This window comes from Trachemys scripta, chromosome 6 (assembly GCF_013100865.1).
Source record: "Trachemys scripta elegans isolate TJP31775 chromosome 6, CAS_Tse_1.0, whole genome shotgun sequence".
NCBI classification, from domain to species: domain Eukaryota; kingdom Metazoa; phylum Chordata; order Testudines; family Emydidae; genus Trachemys; species Trachemys scripta.
This window is the reverse complement of record NC_048303.1, coordinates 10,423,490-10,442,446: the sequence shown is the minus strand read 5'-3', so window position 1 is coordinate 10,442,446 and position 18,957 is coordinate 10,423,490. Positions and strand designations below refer to the sequence as shown.

The window sequence follows — 18,957 nt, the reverse complement described above, 5'->3', positions numbered from 1 at the left end:
CCCCCAGTTTGAAAACGCCTGATGTATTCCAAGTGAGATCGTCTTTAAAAGAATTATCAATATTCCATAAGATAAGGCTTAACCTGCACACAAAATGTCATCCGTCTATCTGTTGTCGTCCCCCCAATCCCACAGGGCTAGGTTATGCCTCGGTCCGATGGCGTCAGACCGAGTAAGGCCTCCTGCATGACTACAAAGGCCTGAGGTCTTGGGTACTGCATACTTCATACGTCCCTCCTCTCACCAGCACGTAAGTGGTGAAGGAGCAAAGAGGGTGAAGAGTAGGTGGAGCCAGGACTCTACCTCCCCACCCCCAACATCAGAGCTATGCATGTTCCAAACGTAGCTTTGTGCGGACAATAACGACTGATTTGTTTTCCCAATTTAGCTTCCCAGAATATAGGAAAGTCTCTATGTGGGCCTCAATCTGTTAATTACTTCATAATACCTGGATCCAAAGATAGATATGGGAAGGCATTCAAGGAAAGAAATATGTAACGCTTAAAGATTATAAATTAAAACAAGGTGGGACTGCCACCTATTAGGATTTTGGTCCCCAATTCTCATCTCAGGTTGAGCACATGAAATGTACTGAAATAAAATTGTCAAGTATCAGGGGGTAGCCGTGTTAGTCTGTATCTACAAAAACAACAAAGAGTCTGGTGGCACCTTAAAGACTAACAGATTTATTTGGGCATAAGCTTTCGTGAGTAAAAACCTCACTTCTTCGGATGCATAGAGTGAAAGCTACAGATGCAGGCATTATATACTGACACATGGAGAGCAGGGAGTTACTTCACAAGTGGAGAACCAGTGTTGACAAGGCCAATTCAATCAGGGTGGATGTAGTCCACTCCCAATAATAGATGAGGAGGTGTCAATTCCAGGAGAGGAAAAGCTGCTTCTGTAGTGAGCCAGCCACTCCCAATCCCTATTCAAGCCCAGATTAATGGTGTTGAATTTGCAAATGAATTTTAGTTCTGCTGTTTCTCTTTGAAGTCTGTTTCTGAAGTTTTTTGTTCAATGACAGTGACTTTTAAATCTGTGATAGAATGACCAGGGAGATTGAAGTGTTCACTTACTGGCTTGTGTATGTTACCATTCCTGATGTCCGATTTGTGTCCATTTATTCTTTTGCGGAGGGACTGTCCGGTTTGGCCAATGTACATGGCAGAGGGGCATTGCTGGCACATGATGGCATATATGACATTAGTGGATGTGCAGGTGAATGAGCCCCTGATGGTATGGCTGATGTGGTTGGGTCCTCTGATGCTGTTGCCAGAGTAGATATGGGGACAGAGTAGGCAACGAGGTTTGCTACAGGGATAGGTTCCTGGGTTGGTGTTTCTGTGGTGTGGTGTGTAGTTGCTGGTGAGTATTTGCTTCAGGTTGGGGGGTTGTCTGTAAGCGAGGACTGGCCTGCCTCCCAAGGTCTGTGAGAGTGAGGGATCATTTTCCAGGATAGGTTGTAGATCGTGGATAATGCGCTGGAGAGGTTTTAGCTGGGGGCTGTATGTGATGGCCAGTGGTGTTCTGTTATTGTCCTTGTTGGGCCTGTCCTGTAGTAGGTGATTTCTGGGTACCCGTCTTGCTCTGTCAATCTGTTTCCTCACTTCCCCAGGTGGGTATTGTAGTTTTACGAATGCTTGATAAAGATCTTGTAGGTGTTTGTCTCTGTCTGAGGGGTTGGAGCAAATTCGGTTGTATCTTAGGGCTTGGCTGTAGACAATGGATCGTATGATGTGTCTTGGATGGAAGCTGGAGGCATGTAGGTACGTATAGCGGTCAGTAGGTTTCCGGTATAGGGTGGTGTTTATGTGACCATCACTTATTTGTACTGTAGTGTCCAGGAAGTGGATCTCTTGTGTGGACTGGTCCAGGCTGAGGTTGATGGTGGGGTGGAAATTGTTGAAGTCCAGGTGGAATTCTTCAAGGGCCTCCTTTCCGTGAGTCCATATGATGAAGATGTCATCAATGTAGCGCAAGTAGAGGAGGGGCACTAGGGGACGAGAGCTGAGGAAGCGTTGTTCTAAGTCAGCCATAAAAATGTTGGCATACTGTGGGGCCATGCGGTACCCATAGCAGTGCCACTGACTTGAAGGTATAAGTTGTCCCCAAATCTGAAGTGGTTGTGGGTGAGGACAAAGTCACAAAGCTCAGCCACCAGGCTTGCTGTGGCCTCATCAGGGATACTGTTCCTGACAGCTTGTAGTCCATCCTCATGTGGAATATTGGTATAAAGTGCTTCTACATCCATGGTGGCCAGGATGGTGTTTTCAGGAAGAACGTCAATGCACTGTAGTTTCCTCAGGAAGTCGGTGGTGTCTCGAAGATAGCTGGGAGTGCTGGTAGCATAGGGTCTGAGGAGAGTGTCCAAATAGCCAGATAATCCTGCTGTCAGAGTACCAATGCCTGAGATGATGGGGCGTCCAGGGTTTCCGGGTTTATGGATCTTGGGTAGCAGATAGAATACCCCTGGTCGGGGTTCTGGGGGTGTGTCCATGTAGATTTGTTCCCGTACTGTAGCTGGGAGTTTCTTGAGCAGATGGTGTAGTTTCTTTTGGTATTCCTCAGTAGGATCAGAGGATAGTGGCCTGTAGAATGTGGTCTTGGAGAGTTGCCTGGCAGCCTCCTGTTCATAATCTGACCTGTTCATTATGACTACAGCACCTCCTTTGTCAGCCCCTTTGATGATAATGTCAGAGTTGTTTCTGAGGCTGTGGATGGCATTGCGTTCTGTACGGCTGAGGTTATGGGACAAGTGATGTTGTTTGTCCACAATTTCAGCCTGTGCACGTCTGCGGAAACACTCTATGTAGAGGTCCAATCTGTCATTTCGAAGGAGGCCCTTGAAGAATTCCACCTGGACTTCAACAATTTCCACCCCACCATCAACCTCAGCCTGGACCAGTCCACACAAGAGATCCACTTCCTGGACACTACAGTACAAATAAGTGATGGTCACATAAACACCACCCTATACCGGAAACCTACTGACCGCTATACGTACCTACATGCCTCCAGCTTCCATCCAAGACACATCATACGATCCATTGTCTACAGCCAAGCCCTAAGATACAACCGAATTTGCTCCAACCCCTCAGACAGAGACAAACACCTACAAGATCTTTATCAAGCATTCGTAAAACTACAATACCCACCTGGGGAAGTGAGGAAACAGATTGACAGAGCAAGACGGGTACCCAGAAATCACCTACTACAGGACAGGCCCAACAAGGACAATAACAGAACACCACTGGCCATCACATACAGCCCCCAGCTAAAACCTCTCCAGCGCATTATCCACGATCTACAACCTATCCTGGAAAATGATCCCTCACTCTCACAGACCTTGGGAGGCAGGCCAGTCCTCGCTTACAGACAACCCCCCAACCTGAAGCAAATACTCACCAGCAACTACACACCACACCACAGAAACACCAACCCAGGAACCTATCCCTGTAGCAAACCTCGTTGCCTACTCTGTCCCCATATCTACTCTGGCAACAGCATCAGAGGACCCAACCACATCAGCCATACCATCAGGGGCTCATTCACCTGCACATCCACTAATGTCATATATGCCATCATGTGCCAGCAATGCCCCTCTGCCATGTACATTGGCCAAACCGGACAGTCCCTCCGCAAAAGAATAAATGGACACAAATCGGACATCAGGAATGGTAACATACACAAGCCAGTAAGTGAACACTTCAATCTCCCTGGTCATTCTATCACAGATTTAAAAGTCACTGTCATTGAACAAAAAAACTTCAGAAACAGACTTCAAAGAGAAACAGCAGAACTAAAATTCATTTGCAAATTCAACACCATTAATCTGGGCTTGAATAGGGATTGGGAGTGGCTGGCTCACTACAGAAGCAGCTTTTCCTCTCCTGGAATTGACACCTCCTCATCTATTATTGGGAGTGGACTACATCCACCCTGATTGAATTGGCCTTGTCAACACTGGTTCTCCACTTGTGAAGTAACTCCCTGCTCTCCATGTGTCAGTATATAATGCCTGCATCTGTAGCTTTCACTCTATGCATCCGAAGAAGTGAGGTTTTTACTCACGAAAGCTTATGCCCAAATAAATCTGTTAGTCTTTAAGGTGCCACCAGACTCTTTGTTGTTTTTGAAATAAAATTACAACTCGTAAAAACATATTGGCTAATTCTTAAGCTATAGTGGGTGTGATGGGCCCCCTGGGTAGCAACCTGGAACTGGGATATCACTGAGCCCTCTGTCTCATCAGCCTAGGCTCCCTGTCACACTGTGATGCTGTGACAAGCTACAGTCCTCTGCAGGACTTGCACTTACACAGACACTTACACAGGCAGGGACACACCCAGCTGCAGTTACACGAATGCTTCTCCTCGGCCATTCATGAATTAACACTAGAGAGGCTACAGCCAGTAACCTCCCCAGCCCAGCTCCACAGCCTAGGACCTCAGAGCTGTACCGTCTTGCCCTGGTCAAAAGCCTGACCAGTAAAGAATACCACCCAGTCTGCCCCTCCCTCGTTGTGGAGAAGACAATGCACCAGTCCCCATTCCTGAGATTCCCCAAGCACTTCAAGCAAAACACTGTTTTAGGTAAAAATATAAAACAAATTTATTAACTGCCAAAAGATAGATTTAAAGTGATCATAAGTAATAACGTACAGTAGAGTACCATAAGAAATAAAACAAAAATGCAGTCTAAGTTGTCTATACTTGATAGGATTTGAATCTCACCCTGTTAAATTGTACAAACAGTCCACCAAGCTTCCATACACAGGCAGGCTTCCTTCTTTCCCGCCTGGGACCCCCCTTTCCCCAGTTCAGTCTTTGTTCCTCAGGTGTTTCCAGATGTTGTCTTGTAGGGGGAGGGAGGCCTAGTGGTCATGTCACCTTCCCCTTTTATAGCTTCTTCCATGTGGAGGGAACTTTTGTTTCAAGGCAAGCCCCAAAGCACAATTTGTGAAAAAGTGCAAGCAAGGAGATGAAGTTCAGTATCAGATGATTTAGTCACATGCCCTTGCATGCTTGGATGAGTAATGGCAGCCTATATTACCTATATTTTGGCTGAAGCATTCACAGGAAAGCTTATCAGGTGAGGCCAAACTTTTCCCATCGCCCATTGTCTTCGCTGATGAGCCATTACCTTGGATAGCCCCTTCACAAAGTGCTAGCTAGACTGGATGTAACCAAACTTTGGGGTTGTTACCCAGGAGCAAACACATTTGAAATACAGATGCACTGTCAACTCCAGATACAAAAATGATACATGCATACAAATAGGATAATCATATTCAGCAACCAAAACTTTTCCATTAACCCCTCACCTGACATATTTTGTACAAGATGCATCATAATGATATTATAACCATATCATAATATCACCACTATGGTGAATATGAAGTGCAGTGTCATAGTGAGCATCCTGACATTTATCACATTGACCATGCAAGTATTTAATGGTCAATGTTCTTAAAATGGGAAATTAAATCAAATATCCAAGAAACCATTTCAATACTGAAATGCAGTAATCGCACATTTTTAAGGGCACTGTGTACATACACGGTGGAAGCCCTTAAAACACCTATTTTTTGTAAGCCTATTAGTGTGTTCAGTTGTACATGGATAAACATGTGACATCAGTATCATCAATATATTTGATATAGAAAGCACATGCTTAATCTGTGTACATCTGAAAACATGAATAGGCTAAAAAAGATAGGCCACTCTGATATCACAATGATAGGTAGAGTATAAGAACCTAAATAAAACAGTATATATTTCGCATGTTTGGCACGGGCCATGTCTGAAGAACTGTAACATCAGAAGTCAGTCAGCATTTTCCTTTTTCATTTATTTTGGCTATTTAAGAGTTTGGATAAAATGAAGAATTCAAAATTAAAATATAAAGCAAAAAATATAAGTACCTTGCATGTTCTTGAACTCCCACGATCTCTACTTCACTGTCAGAAGAGGCAATATTAATTTCTTCATTGATCTGTGCATTGCCAGAAGAGGTTCTCTCACTTGCTAGGAAACCTGGATCCAGATGACCTGCATAGAAGAAAAAATGCAAACACAACCTGAGCTTAAATAACTCAGGAAACCAATGCTGAAAGATATTTCCCATCAAACTAATTACAAATAATCAATGAGTCTGAGATAATCTATTAGATCACCTATTAGATCATCTCATGCAACCCCCTCCTACTGCAGGACTGGTTGATACTGTATATTGAAGTGATTTGTCCAATCTTGTTTTGAATGACTCAAGTGATAGGGCTGTCGCACAAAAGGTCTTACCCAATTACTATTATGAGAGCTTTCCAACTCTAGAAATAATTAGATTCTTCACCTGTAGTACTTCAGAAGTGCCTTAAGAGGCAGACTGCTCATGACCAACCCTGAGGTAAAGCCAAATGAAGGCCAAATTATGCCTTACCCTAGAGAAAAGAAAGTTCCTTCAAGTCAGCTACTAAAGTAGCAAGAGGGAAATTTATAACAATTGTTTTCATTGTACCTTTTCTTAAGATTAAGCCATTTACTCTAAGAACTATTTTTGAATGCAACTTCCAGCACAAGCAATGAATGCATGAAAATCACTAGACAAGGAATTAGCAGTGCCATAGTCATAAGCCCACGCTCACCCATCACTCAGAAAAGGAAACATTACGGTGAATAAATCAAGAGTCACAGGTTAAGCAGAATAAAATCTTCTGTGGTGTTTCAGGTTTATTTTGTAAAAGTCAGGGAAGGGGAAGGAGAAATCGTGCAATCAAAAAACAACACAAACCATCAGTCCCTTCTTCATGCAGCTTAAACCCTTCAACTCCAACATGTACAAAAAGCAACCAATATAAGTAGTGTAGCTCTTCTGTCGGCAGAGTGCTCTCTCCCTAATTCTAGAAAACAAATTTCTCTCTCACATGAAACTAGCCTAGCCCCTCTACAAGCTGACTGCCAGTACCTCATATCAGTGAGGCCCTCTTAGATGGGACTCTGAAACCCCTGCTAGGATTCCATCCCAGGGCCCTATGCCATTGTCTTGCTGGACAGGACTTCCCCTAGGAAGCTGCGGGAGAGGGGTGTGTTATGGCAAAAGGCCCTCTTCCAGAACATGCCAAATGGTCTGTTCATGTCACAGACTAACAGGCAGTTACAGTATAAATAGTTTTTCTGGTGACTTATGAGTGAAAGGGTTGGAGAACAGAATACATTCTGCCACCTCTTGGCTGTCAGTGAAATCCAGCCAAGGTCAGCAGAGGTTTTTTCCACATGAGGCTGTCTGGTGATTTAGGAAGTGAGTTGGTGATCTTTGTCTCTAACTCCCACCGGCCGCATCATAAAAACCATCATCACAATTGGCCCTTATTAGTCTAAGCAGAGAGAATGGACATGAAAACTGAACTACTCTCTTGCCTACAGAGATGGTCTCTTTCAAACAGAGTCAAAGCAGAGGGGTTGGAAATGTGGACAAACTTTCACTGCTATTACCTCTGTGTATCTGCTATGCAGATGATGAGAATGTTGGTTGAAAGGGTACCTTGTCCTTAGCACTGAATTCATTGGGAAAGGATCTGAGAGGAAACATGATGCTAAATACAAGAGGTAGTAGTTGTTGTTAATGATAATAGTATGGTAGTTATCAATTTCAAATTACAAAATTCAGATATTTAAAATACAGATGGCCCCTGAGAACATAAAATACAGTCTGAAAAATACAGAATTGGCAATGGACTCTTCTGAAATGCATCTCCTGCCTACAAACACTATCAGAGAATCTTTTAGAAAAACATTCATGAAAAGATCTGCAGGTGTGTACAGAAAAATTGTCCTTTAAACAGTATCATTCACTGGACATTCACTTGAGTGGTTCACCAAACAAACAATAAGCATGTTTTAAAAGCTGTTTTACATACTGTGCCGGACACCACATTACCATGACGCAGTAGGTAAAGTCCTAGCTTTGAACTGGAAAACACTAAATCTTTAGCATAATTTAGTGAAGATGTGTTAGTCTTCAAAAAACACCTAAAATAGATTCCCCACCAAAAAATGCTCTGGTGATAAGTTCTCTAGAAAAGTCAACTACTACCAGGGAGTGCTCCAAGGAAAGTTAAAACCTGTATCTCTTTTTAGTGCATACTGGTGAGTTGGGAGAGGTTGGGCAGCCTAGAAGGAGACTGCTTGCTTTTCCAACTGCCTGAGGAAACAGCTGGTTGTTGCACTAGCTGCACTACACAGTGGGAGTGCTGCTCACCCAGAGGAAAACCACTCAGATAAGAAGGGAGAGGTGTGTATACATCTAGCTTGGCTGAACATCTGCTAAACGGACAGAGGAGGAGGAAGGGACATGATAACTTCTAGTATTTGAAAAGATCTTGAGAAATGGTTACACGTTAGGGTGATACAAGGAAAAGGTGATTAGGAAGAGCAGGTTTAGGCTGGACACTAGAAAAACTTTCTAATGGGATTCTATTAATTGTAAAGATCTCTATTAGATGGTGGAATGACCCCTTGGGGAAGCACTGGAAGCAATATCACTTGAGATATTTAAAACTGTTCTAGACAAAGCACAACAGCAGAGAATACACTGTAGAAAACAACCCTGCACTGGGAACAGGACTGATAGATGACCTAATCAGTCTTCCATCCTCAACTTCTATGATGTTATTTGAATGTCCACCTTACCATACCTACTCAGTCCGATCCAACCTTCTTGATCAATGCTTTTGGGAAGTGAGGGCCGCCGCCTTGGCACAGCCTCTGATCAGAGTCGGAAGGGGTATGAAAGTGCTGGGCTCAGATGTGGGGTGGGGCCTGCCGCCTCACAAAAAATATGAAGATAAAAGAAAGATAACTTGTCAGCTGAACTTTAACTGAATAGCAGCTAAGGCCAACTACTTTGACCATTCAAGTTCAACTGAATAACCCTTGACAATTGTTATCAGGCTATCAGAACTTCCGAGTATTTTGTTATATATATTTCGTATGTAATAAAGTGGCAGAGCACACTGTGAAGCATGAAATGGAAGTGCTAAAGAATAGGGCTATATATTACCATGGCTCAGCAATTCACCCAAGAAAGCATGATTAGGACAGCAAATACGAGGAAATACTACAATGAGAAGCTCGGGTACAGGTAAGGGTTGAGGTGCAGAGGCAGACTTGAATATGCAAACTCTTATAGACACAAATGTCATGCCTGGGCTGTTCGTTTCTCACTTTCACAAGCATCAAACCAACACATACAGAAGGTATTTTGTTTACCCTCCAAGATCAGCACTTGCAGAACCACCCAAAGTATTTTCATCCCCATCAAAGAGTTGTTACCACTTCCTAGAAGACATTTTTCACTTTAACACAAAGAAAGTTTCTCATATAAGCCCACAATGTATGATCTGCTGGACTCTGACTCTCTTCAATGGAGGAGCTAGGTTTTTTGGCAAGCACGGTGCAAGCATTTATCCAAAGAAACCCAAAGCCTTTAGGGTATGTCTACCAGGGATTGACGCTGAGGCGATCGATGCACTGGGGGTTGATTTAGCGGGTCTAGTGAAGACCCGCTGAATCAGCCGCAGATCACTCTCCCATCGACTCCAGTACTCTACCAGAACGAGAAGCATAAGGTAAGCCGACGGGAGAGTTTCTCCTGTCAACCCAGTGCAGACACTGCAGTAAGTTGACCTAAGCTACGTTATTCACGTAGTTGGAGTTGTGTAACTTAGGTCAACTTACCCTCGGAGTGTAGACAAGGCCTCAGATAAAGTGGGGGTTGGATGAAGATGAAAGCCAATTAGGGGAGAAAACACTGTGTTCCAAATTCCCAATCCTGGAGCACAGTAAAGAGAGACCAATGAGTTTGGAACACAACCAGCTTACAAAATGTTTGGGGCTTGGAACCCCAAATAAATCCATGAAATGAGTCCTTTATATGCCCTATATGACTAGGGCTTTCCTCTGAAGTGAAGCACAGTGCCCTTCTGCTACCAAAAGGGCTACTGCATCATTCCTGATGGATGTGGTCAAAGAAGAGAGTCGAGAAAATAAGACTGATTTCCTGAACATTGGGACATTAACTGGAAAAAAGTACAGAGCTGGTGCAGACATTGATGAAAAAGAGAGTACAGATTTCCTGCTTTCAAGAGACCAAGTGGAATGTCTCTTGAAGACAAAAGATATTGAGGAAGGCTATAAACTACTATACTATGGACGTTGAATAAGAGAAACTGAGTTGGTATGGTTTTAGACAAAGCGATGCAGGAATGTGTTGTGGTTGTGGATAGGAATGGTAATATGAGTGTACAGATAAATTACTTCCTGATAAACCAAGCCAAGCAGAAGTACATGAAAAACTGATCTTACATTATAAAAGTAAAACTGTTTGAGCAGCATATTCCAGAAGTCTTGAGGTCTAAGTGTAGCCTTCATTGATTTGAGATCTACCATACCATTCTCTCACTAGAAGGGAAAACCTATAATGGCAGCAGGCCACAAAAGAGACCCAGTTTGGGAATATTTTAATGAAGTTCCTCTAGCTGTGGGTAAGACAGGCGTGTGTGCAAAATGCAAACAGTGCAACAAAGAAATGCAAGACCTGGTTGCCCAAATGAAACAACATCATGAGAAGCGTTCCTTCTCAGGAGGAAGCTGCGTTGAAGATGATGAAAGGAACATGTCTGAACATGCAGGATCTTCAGATTCGTAAACTTTTTTATTTCATACTTCTTTCTTAAGGACTGCCTGTCTTCCTTCTGGACTATTTTTGAATTCTCATGTCTGAGCAAAAAATATAGTTGCTACTCTATGGTACTATCATTTTAGATGCAGTTGTGATCAAAAATAAATAGCTGAAATAGGCAGATCTTCCTTTTACAATTTCACCTTTAAAGGAGTACTGAGTGTCAGTGAATTAAATGAGTACTACTAAATGAGCAGTATGGTAATAATAATTAAACAACTGCATTGACTTATTTTGTTTAGGACAATCCATCCTCAACATACAGGATTCTGAAGACTATCCACCTTCAATATCACCATCATTTTCTATAGTTTGAGTTATCTGCCAATGATAGTGTTTGTCACATCATGTATGTCACATAACCACAGTATATCACCTGTGGCAAAACGGAAAAAAAATCTCCATCATCCAGAAACAACACAGAGAAATTTGTGTAAGAACCAGCAGGCTACAAAAAAAGGTAATTGATGAAAAAATTGCCCCGTTTGTTTATGCAACAAAAAAGTCTCCTTTCCGTATGATTGAGAACCCACACTTCATTAACATGGTTCAGTCATTAAGACCAGGATACAGTCCACCCAACAGAGCAGATGTCATAGAATCATAGAATATCACAGGGTTGGAAAGGACCTCAGGAGGTCATCTAGTCCAACCCCCTGCTCAAATCAGAACCAATCCCCAGACAGATTTTTGCCCCAGATCCCTAAATGGTCCACCTCAAGGATTAAACTCACAACCCTGGGTTTAGCAGGCCAATGCTCAAACCACTGAGCTATCCCAGATAAATTGCTGGATAAAGTATATGAAAGAGAAACTGAGCAGTGTGCAAAAGGTCTAGAGGGTGCAATTGTTAACCTGAGTCTTGATGGGTGGAGCAATGTCCACAATGATCCTGTTGTATGTGCTTGTGTGACAACAGAAGAAGGGAATGTCTTCCCTACAGAAACAATTGATACATCAGGAAATGCACACATAGCAGAATACTTACAAGAAGTAGCAGTAAAAACGATAAACTGTGAAAAAAAATTCAAATGTCTAGGGTGCAGCTTGGTTACAGACAATGCTGCAAATGTATCCAAGGTGAGAAGAAATTTAGAAGAGTCCCAAGTGTGAAAGTGAAATGAATTATATTAAAGAAATAGAATGAATTAAAGAATGCTGTATGTACCTTTAAGTAGAAATGAGAAATGAGTCTCTGAACTCTGCTGATGGCTTTGAATCCAAAAGCCAAGCCTGTGTTGATGCAAATTACCTAACTGATAAAGAAAGTGAGAGATCTGCCAGCACAAAGAAGTTGCAGATAAAAAACATACCTGGTCAGCAAACAAATTGTCTAAATAAAAGGCACAGTATAACAAGATACCTTTAATTAAAATAAATTTAATGTTAATAAGTACCCCTGTAACAATGTATAGTGTGTATGATTTTTGGAAAAATCCTTTATGGTAATGATGCTTTTCAGCTGTTACCTGTAAACAAACTTAAAGCTTAACACAGCAGGAAAGACATTATAAACTTGGTCTGCTCTAACGGGAAAACTGAGGTACACCACCTCATGGATTTAATGACTGAACAAGTGGGATAATTTCCCCATAACTCTTAAAAGATAGAAGCCATTGAAACCTGGCCTGCCTATAGAACAAAAACACAGGAAAATATGGAGGTAATTCCTCTTGTTTTGCCTGCAATCAGCAAGGATATTTGTAAAAGAAAGGAATATTTTAAGCAATAATAAATTCCACCCCAAAAGGGGTAGAAAAACGTTATTTTTGTCTTTCAGAAAAAGCTAATATCAGCTACAGGACAACCTAATAAGAAACAAATAAAAGTGGGTATGATTATCCATGCCTGTTGCTCCAAAGCCCTGTAGTAAAGACATCTCACTAGGATCCTGTATGTGGGATAAAATGAATAATGAGCCCATTATACAGTACTTTGGTCTATGTGTATGTGTTAATTCTTGGGGGGAAAGTGTTTTAAAAGAATGGAAGTGTTAGCAACCTTCCAATAGACAAATGTAAATGTAATGCAAGTACTGTGTTTACAAAAGGTATAAAGGTAACATAGTTCCTAAAACAAACAAAAAGGCAATGTGGGAAACCGACCCATTCATATTATACACACAAATGGGAACATGTTAAGAATTGTCACTGCAGAAAGACATAACAGCTTACCATCAGTATAATATATTTTCTGAATGGTCTCCCACAACTACTGGCATACTAATGTTACTAACCCTAATTGTTTTTGGTTTTAAATTGTATGTGTTTAATTGGAATGTTTGCAATGTGCTGTTGGATAAAACAAATGTATGCAAAGCTAGAGCCACAGGCCCAAATCACCTCCCAGTATTTTCTATTACGAGGACTAAATAAGAAGTGACACTGGTGATTCATAATCTTAGTGTCAAAAGGGGGATATGTAGGAGCAGGATTTTATAATGTCCCATAAGAATTAATGTATGATTTGATTTCATCTTGTCAGCCACCCTTTTTGAATAGCAGAAAGGAATGACAGACGAGAACAATCCTTATGACTGATTATGGTCACCCTTTTGTTTTAGAATAAGTTATAATGTCTACTGTGGTTTCCTATATGTATTACAAAGTAGGCCTCTAGTTAAATATACGTTTCTTTGTTTTAAGGTTTAGTCAGTAAGAAACAGGATTCTCTACTGTGTCTATGTTAAGTAGATTAGAGGAACATTGAAGGCCAGGGTCTCAATGTAAATTGTCTTGGTTATTGATTGTAAAACTTAGCAAGGTTTAATTTACAATGCCTTTTTGCTTGATATAAAATACCACTGTTTGTATTCTCAATCTGTGTGAATAAGGAATGTATGCATCAGGAAAAGATAAGGTGTGAAGGCCATTGTTATAGCCAGAGTCAAGGAAGAAGTAGTAAAGAGACTTAAAGGAAATCAAAGAATCATCAGGTACTGCTTACTATCCAGATGGCTGTTAAACTGTCTGGCATCACAATGTGGATACATGCTTCGCAGTGTAAGAAGGCACCACCCCCAGCAAACCAATCATCACCTCAGGATGACGCAGAGTTAATTTTGACTCCAGAAGACGACGTAGAGGAACAGCCTGCAACACCTTACTATCTATGCTCTCGTAAGGGTTGCCAGAAGCAGACGAGGACCTAAAGCAAGGCCCACAAAGAAGCAGTAGTGAGCCTAGCACCTGCTGCCTGGTGGATGTAAAACCATGACTGCAGTTCCCTCAGTTGAAGTTGTCAGAATCAGAAGGGCCTTGCCTCCAACATGCGCCTCTGGTGGCGCCTGTTCCTCCGCTGCTGGTGTCTTAAGGTCTGGGGAGTCCACAATGACAATTCTTTTATCCAGAAGCAAGTGTGGATAGCTCAGACCTTTAATATTTCTAATTGCTGGGTCTGCAGCCACATCCCAGCCCACCCTCAAGCTGGTGTTCCTGTCCTGGCAATCCCACTTAATTCCCCAGACCTCACTGGAGGATCTCGTCCGTTTAACAAAACATGGAATAATAATGACACTTGGGAAACAGTGGAAATAAATGTATCTAAATGGATAAGTGTGGTGGAGAGAAAAGGTCATTGGTGTTGGGTGTGTAATGGACAGGGCTGGATCTGGGAAAAAGCCGTTGCCTTCAGCATATTGTGGCCAATGGTGTTTGGGATTATTCAAATAAAACTAAAAAGTGGTGGGCTGGGTATAGGGATATGATTTTTTTCTTGACGTGACGATCAAACAGAAAAAAACAAATTTCATGTTCCCCCTACAGTAACCTTAGTGAAAACAATACAATCTTTCAACACCAAGCAAAAAGGCTCCTGAGGTTACAAGCAGTAGTTAAAATAATGGCAAATGAAATCAGAGAGAGTTTAAAAAACCCTGGCCAAAGAAACAGGGGCGATCTGACAGATGGCCCTCCAAAACCGTCAGGCATTGGACATTGTGCTGGCGGCCAAAGGAGGGACCTGTGCTCTCATTGGAAAAGAATGTTGTGTGTTCATACCTGACGACACCAATGAGGTAATAGATCGTGCTAGTCACTTAGAACAAATCGCATATCTTCCCCATGAAGAGCCGAGTTCTTTATGGAAGTGGCTAAGTAACCTGTTCAATTTCTCTGGCATAGGAAACTGGTGGTTTCAGGGGGCCCTGACTATCTCGTTTGAAATCTTAATGATTTTTGTATTTTTCAGCTAATCTCCTGTTGTATCCAGAATTGTGTAAGGTATGCCATCCAAGTGACTGCCTCAAAACAGAGTGCTAATATGATGATTTTGAAATATCACTGATGAACAAAGAGATAAAGAACAATTAATATGTGGAACCCAGTAATTGTTGGTCTTTGCGTAAGCTTGACCAAAAGGAGGGATTGTGGAAGTGAAATGAATTATATTAAAGAAATAGAATGAATTAAAGAATGCTGTATGTACCTTTAAGTAGAAATGCTGCAAGCCAGGGGGCAGGAAAGCAGACATGAACTGCTTAATGAATTGCCCCACTTAAGGGCAATTGGTGAAGCATTAGCCTTAGATCGATAAGAGTTAAGGAAGCAAGATATGCATATTGTGCCCTATGCAAATTTTACAAACTATGAGTCCTGAGTCTAACTTTGACACAAGCTAACAACATATGGTTGCAGTGTTCATTTGATGCACCTCCTAGCCAAAGGACTCAGTGTTCCAGAAATTAAGGCTAATATTCTTGAAATTGCAAAATACTTCCATAATAACCACTTTGCAGCGGCTGCAGAAGTAAGGGTGGCCTGGTATATGGTGTATTGCCACCTTTCTGCACTGCTGCTGTGGCTTGTGGTACCTGATGCTCAGCATGTGGCTCAAGGCGGGCTTTGTGCTGTCACATGGGGGCTGTATCTTGCCAGAGCCCATGGGGGAATTAGCTGAAAAATACAATGCAGCCGAAGAAGTGGGCTGTAGTCCACGAAAGCTTATGCTCTAATAAATTTGTTAGTCTCTAAGGTGCCACAAGTACTCCTGTTCTTTTTGCGGATACAGACTAACACCGCTGCTACTCTGAAACCTGTATCTAATTGTTATATAAAGAAAAAATATATACAAACTCCAGTGAAAGCCATGTTTAAAGTTTATGTGCAAAATTAGAACAATAAGGAGATACTACAGCAAAATATTCCCAATCCCAAATCTTGAGATATCAGTGCTAGAGCTTTAACACAGATATCAGAAACACACGTTTGATACTTTGTACACTATCTTTATTAGAAATACATAAAAATAAAAATCTGCTTAAAATCTGTGTTACTGCCATGATCTACTCTATTTTAGTCAACTGTTTTTCACTAAAAACAATTTTAACATATGTGATTAAGGGTTTTTCCTCTTTTATTAAGAAAGGGAATTTTTCTAATTATTTTGGCATTTATGTTTACCGATCACAGTCATGTATGTGACTCACTAACATTTGATTCCATCATTGCCATTGGTATCATAGTTGGAACTGCATTTATTTTCATGCAAAATTTTAAGTTATTTTACAGATATAACTAAAAATACAATTTGAAAATAAGCAACCTTCATCTATCCAGTGTCTAAAGTTGTGTTTTAGCTAATGATTTTTAACATTAAAACTGCTAAGGTTAGTACAAGCTAAAGTTACATTCTAGAAGGATACTATTATTTGATTGCACCACTTTAAATAATGAATGACAAAGCAAAATATGATAATAAAAGTAATAATGATAATTACTCCAGCCAGGACAGCTTAGGCATTTTAGAACTCACTACTCAAAGAATTAAATTTAAGCATGAGAGAGAAATAAAATTATAAAATGCACAGACCAGTCAAAAAACTAAAACAAACAGCACTTTGAACAAATAAAATTACAGAGAACATATATGCGTTACAGGAAGTACCAACAAGTAACAACAATATAAGTATGTGTTGGGGAGTGAGTGTGAAAGAGAGCGCGTGTGTGAGCTGGGGGAGTGAGAGACCATGCACTGCCCCTTTAAGAGAGCGACACTCACCAGCCTGAAGGAAAGCTCCTTCAGACACAGCAGCAGCCGCTCGCAGCACCATCCCTCTCTTGGTGATCCCTGTCCTCACACACCCCACTCTGCAGAGATGGAGTACATGGGCTGGGGGGAGGAGGGGGAGGGACACCCTGACAACAGCACACACACCCCGTACAGCAAACGAGAAGCTCCCAGGAGTAGTTGGCCAGGGACAGCTCCAAAGCAGGGGGCAGTGCCGTGGGGCTGCAGATGCCAGCAGAGCAGCAGGAGGAGGAGTACCCCTCCTCCGGAGGTGCCCCGTTTATAAAAGCTCCCTGGGCTCTTGCCCAGTTTGCCCCTACGTAAGGCCTGCCGTGCTGTGGAGTTTCCAAGGAACTGCTTCAACATGGACGGGAATGGAGAAGACAGACTTGAAGAGCCAACCCCATAAAATTTAGACTAATGCTAGGAGATGAAGGGCTTGATACCCAGCCACTGAGTTCAGTGAAAAGAACATCAAATTGATTCACAGACCGGTCTTCTCATCTTCCAGGGCTTTAGTGGACATCACTAACTTAAGTTAATCAAGAGTCTATGTTAACCAACTTATATTTTATGCACTTGTGTTAGTCCTGCTTCTTTGGAGAAGCCTTTCAAGCAGCTGTCTTTCCTGGAGCCTGATTGACACTGCAGAATAGCTCAGGACTCACAAGAAAATGGAAATGCTTCAGGTGGCTGGTTTTACAAACATTATTAGGACAAAGAAAAGAAAGCCCTTGACAGTCAGCTCAGATTAGTCCAAAATTATCTTCGACTTTTTAAATACAGAAAATAAATTGCATTTATAAGATGTTTCCACCAAAATGCAGATAACATCACTTCAACATTTTCTAGTTTTCCACTGGCTTCATCTTCATGGGTGGATCTGTGAACAATATTTGCACTAGTGTGCACTAACTGCACTAGTGTGCACTAGACTGACCATTTGTATTCATCTGCCTTGAAGATACATTTTAAAATATCACTGCATAAGGAAGGCCAAACCTTCAGACTCTCATGCCATCAGTACAGCCAAGTCTCCATGTCCTATGCAGCTAAAGACCTAAATATGCAGTAAGGATGCTGGATTTATGCCATACTACCTACCCTAAACCCGCTTACTTCTCTCTGTTTCTCCCCTCTACGCCCCTAGTCCAATCCACTACACCATGTATTATTTTTATATTCAATTCAGTCCATGTTATGCTGCCCCCAAATGTTCAATGTGCTGCAGATTTTTTGTTGACAAAGATAACTGCATCACTGAATTTGCCTGGGAAAAGCTGGAGGATTCAATAATTCAATAGAGGACACTTGGCTATGGGAACTGAGACATTTTGGAGCTGTCCCCAAGAAGCAGTTAAGGTTTCTGGGATTGAGGAAGGAATACTTCTCTTCTTTCCATCCCCATTTTAGGCAAGAGCGGTGGTGACTTTCAACTTAGAGAAAGGGATGTTTGAATTACTTATTACCTTCTCCAGCAAACATTGACAGTGACTACCTGCCTCACTGCATTGTGTCACAAACACAAATGGCCAGGGGGGCCAAGGGTCTGAAGTGGCACCAAGCTGGCTGGTTCTTGCTCACATGTTCAGGATCTAACAATGCTATATGTGGCAGTTACGTTGGAGGTTTTCCACCTTCCTCTAAAGCATGTGGGTGCAGGTCACTTGCCCGGGTTATCTGGGTATATCTCACTTAACCATGTCCTTACCACTGCAAGGGCTTCTGCCTTTCAGGCACCTCTGTCCTATTCTCTCCCTGTGGCACATCTCGTCTAGTCTCCTGTGAGCTGTAATACTTTGGTCTAATTTCAGTTGCTGGGTTTAATGTGTGACTGCTGGGGGGTGGTGATATACAGACTAGATGATCCAGCGGTCCCTTCTGGCCTTAAGCTCGCTAACTAAATATATACCACTATATCCAACAACAATGGATAAGCATTAGCTTAGTTCTGCTAAAATGATCTGTAGTGAAACAGTAAATGGTGAAATTTAAATTGTCATCATTAGGTTCCTGTGTCAACTGCCCATTGAGGTAAATGGAAGCCATTCACCTCTATCATCCCATCCCATTCAACAATACTTCCCACTGCCCACTCTGACTTGAAGTGGATTTGGCCCATTCTCCGTGACATGTTTGGAAATGTGGGCAATAAGAGGGAATAAGTAATTTTGATATTAAGGTGACAATAAGAGGAGTAGGTCCAAA

General features: G+C 41.9%; 1 protein-coding gene across 1 annotated transcript in view; it reads right to left on the bottom strand.

Moving 5' to 3' along the window:
- Positions 1-18,957, bottom strand: part of C6H18orf25 (chromosome 6 C18orf25 homolog) — a 74,783-nt gene that overhangs the window by 13,337 nt on the left and 42,489 nt on the right. The window contains exon 4 of the mRNA XM_034773258.1: positions 5,930-6,056. Coding sequence (XP_034629149.1) covers positions 5,930-6,056 — 127 coding nt within the window. The remainder of the gene's footprint in view (positions 1-5,929; positions 6,057-18,957) is intronic.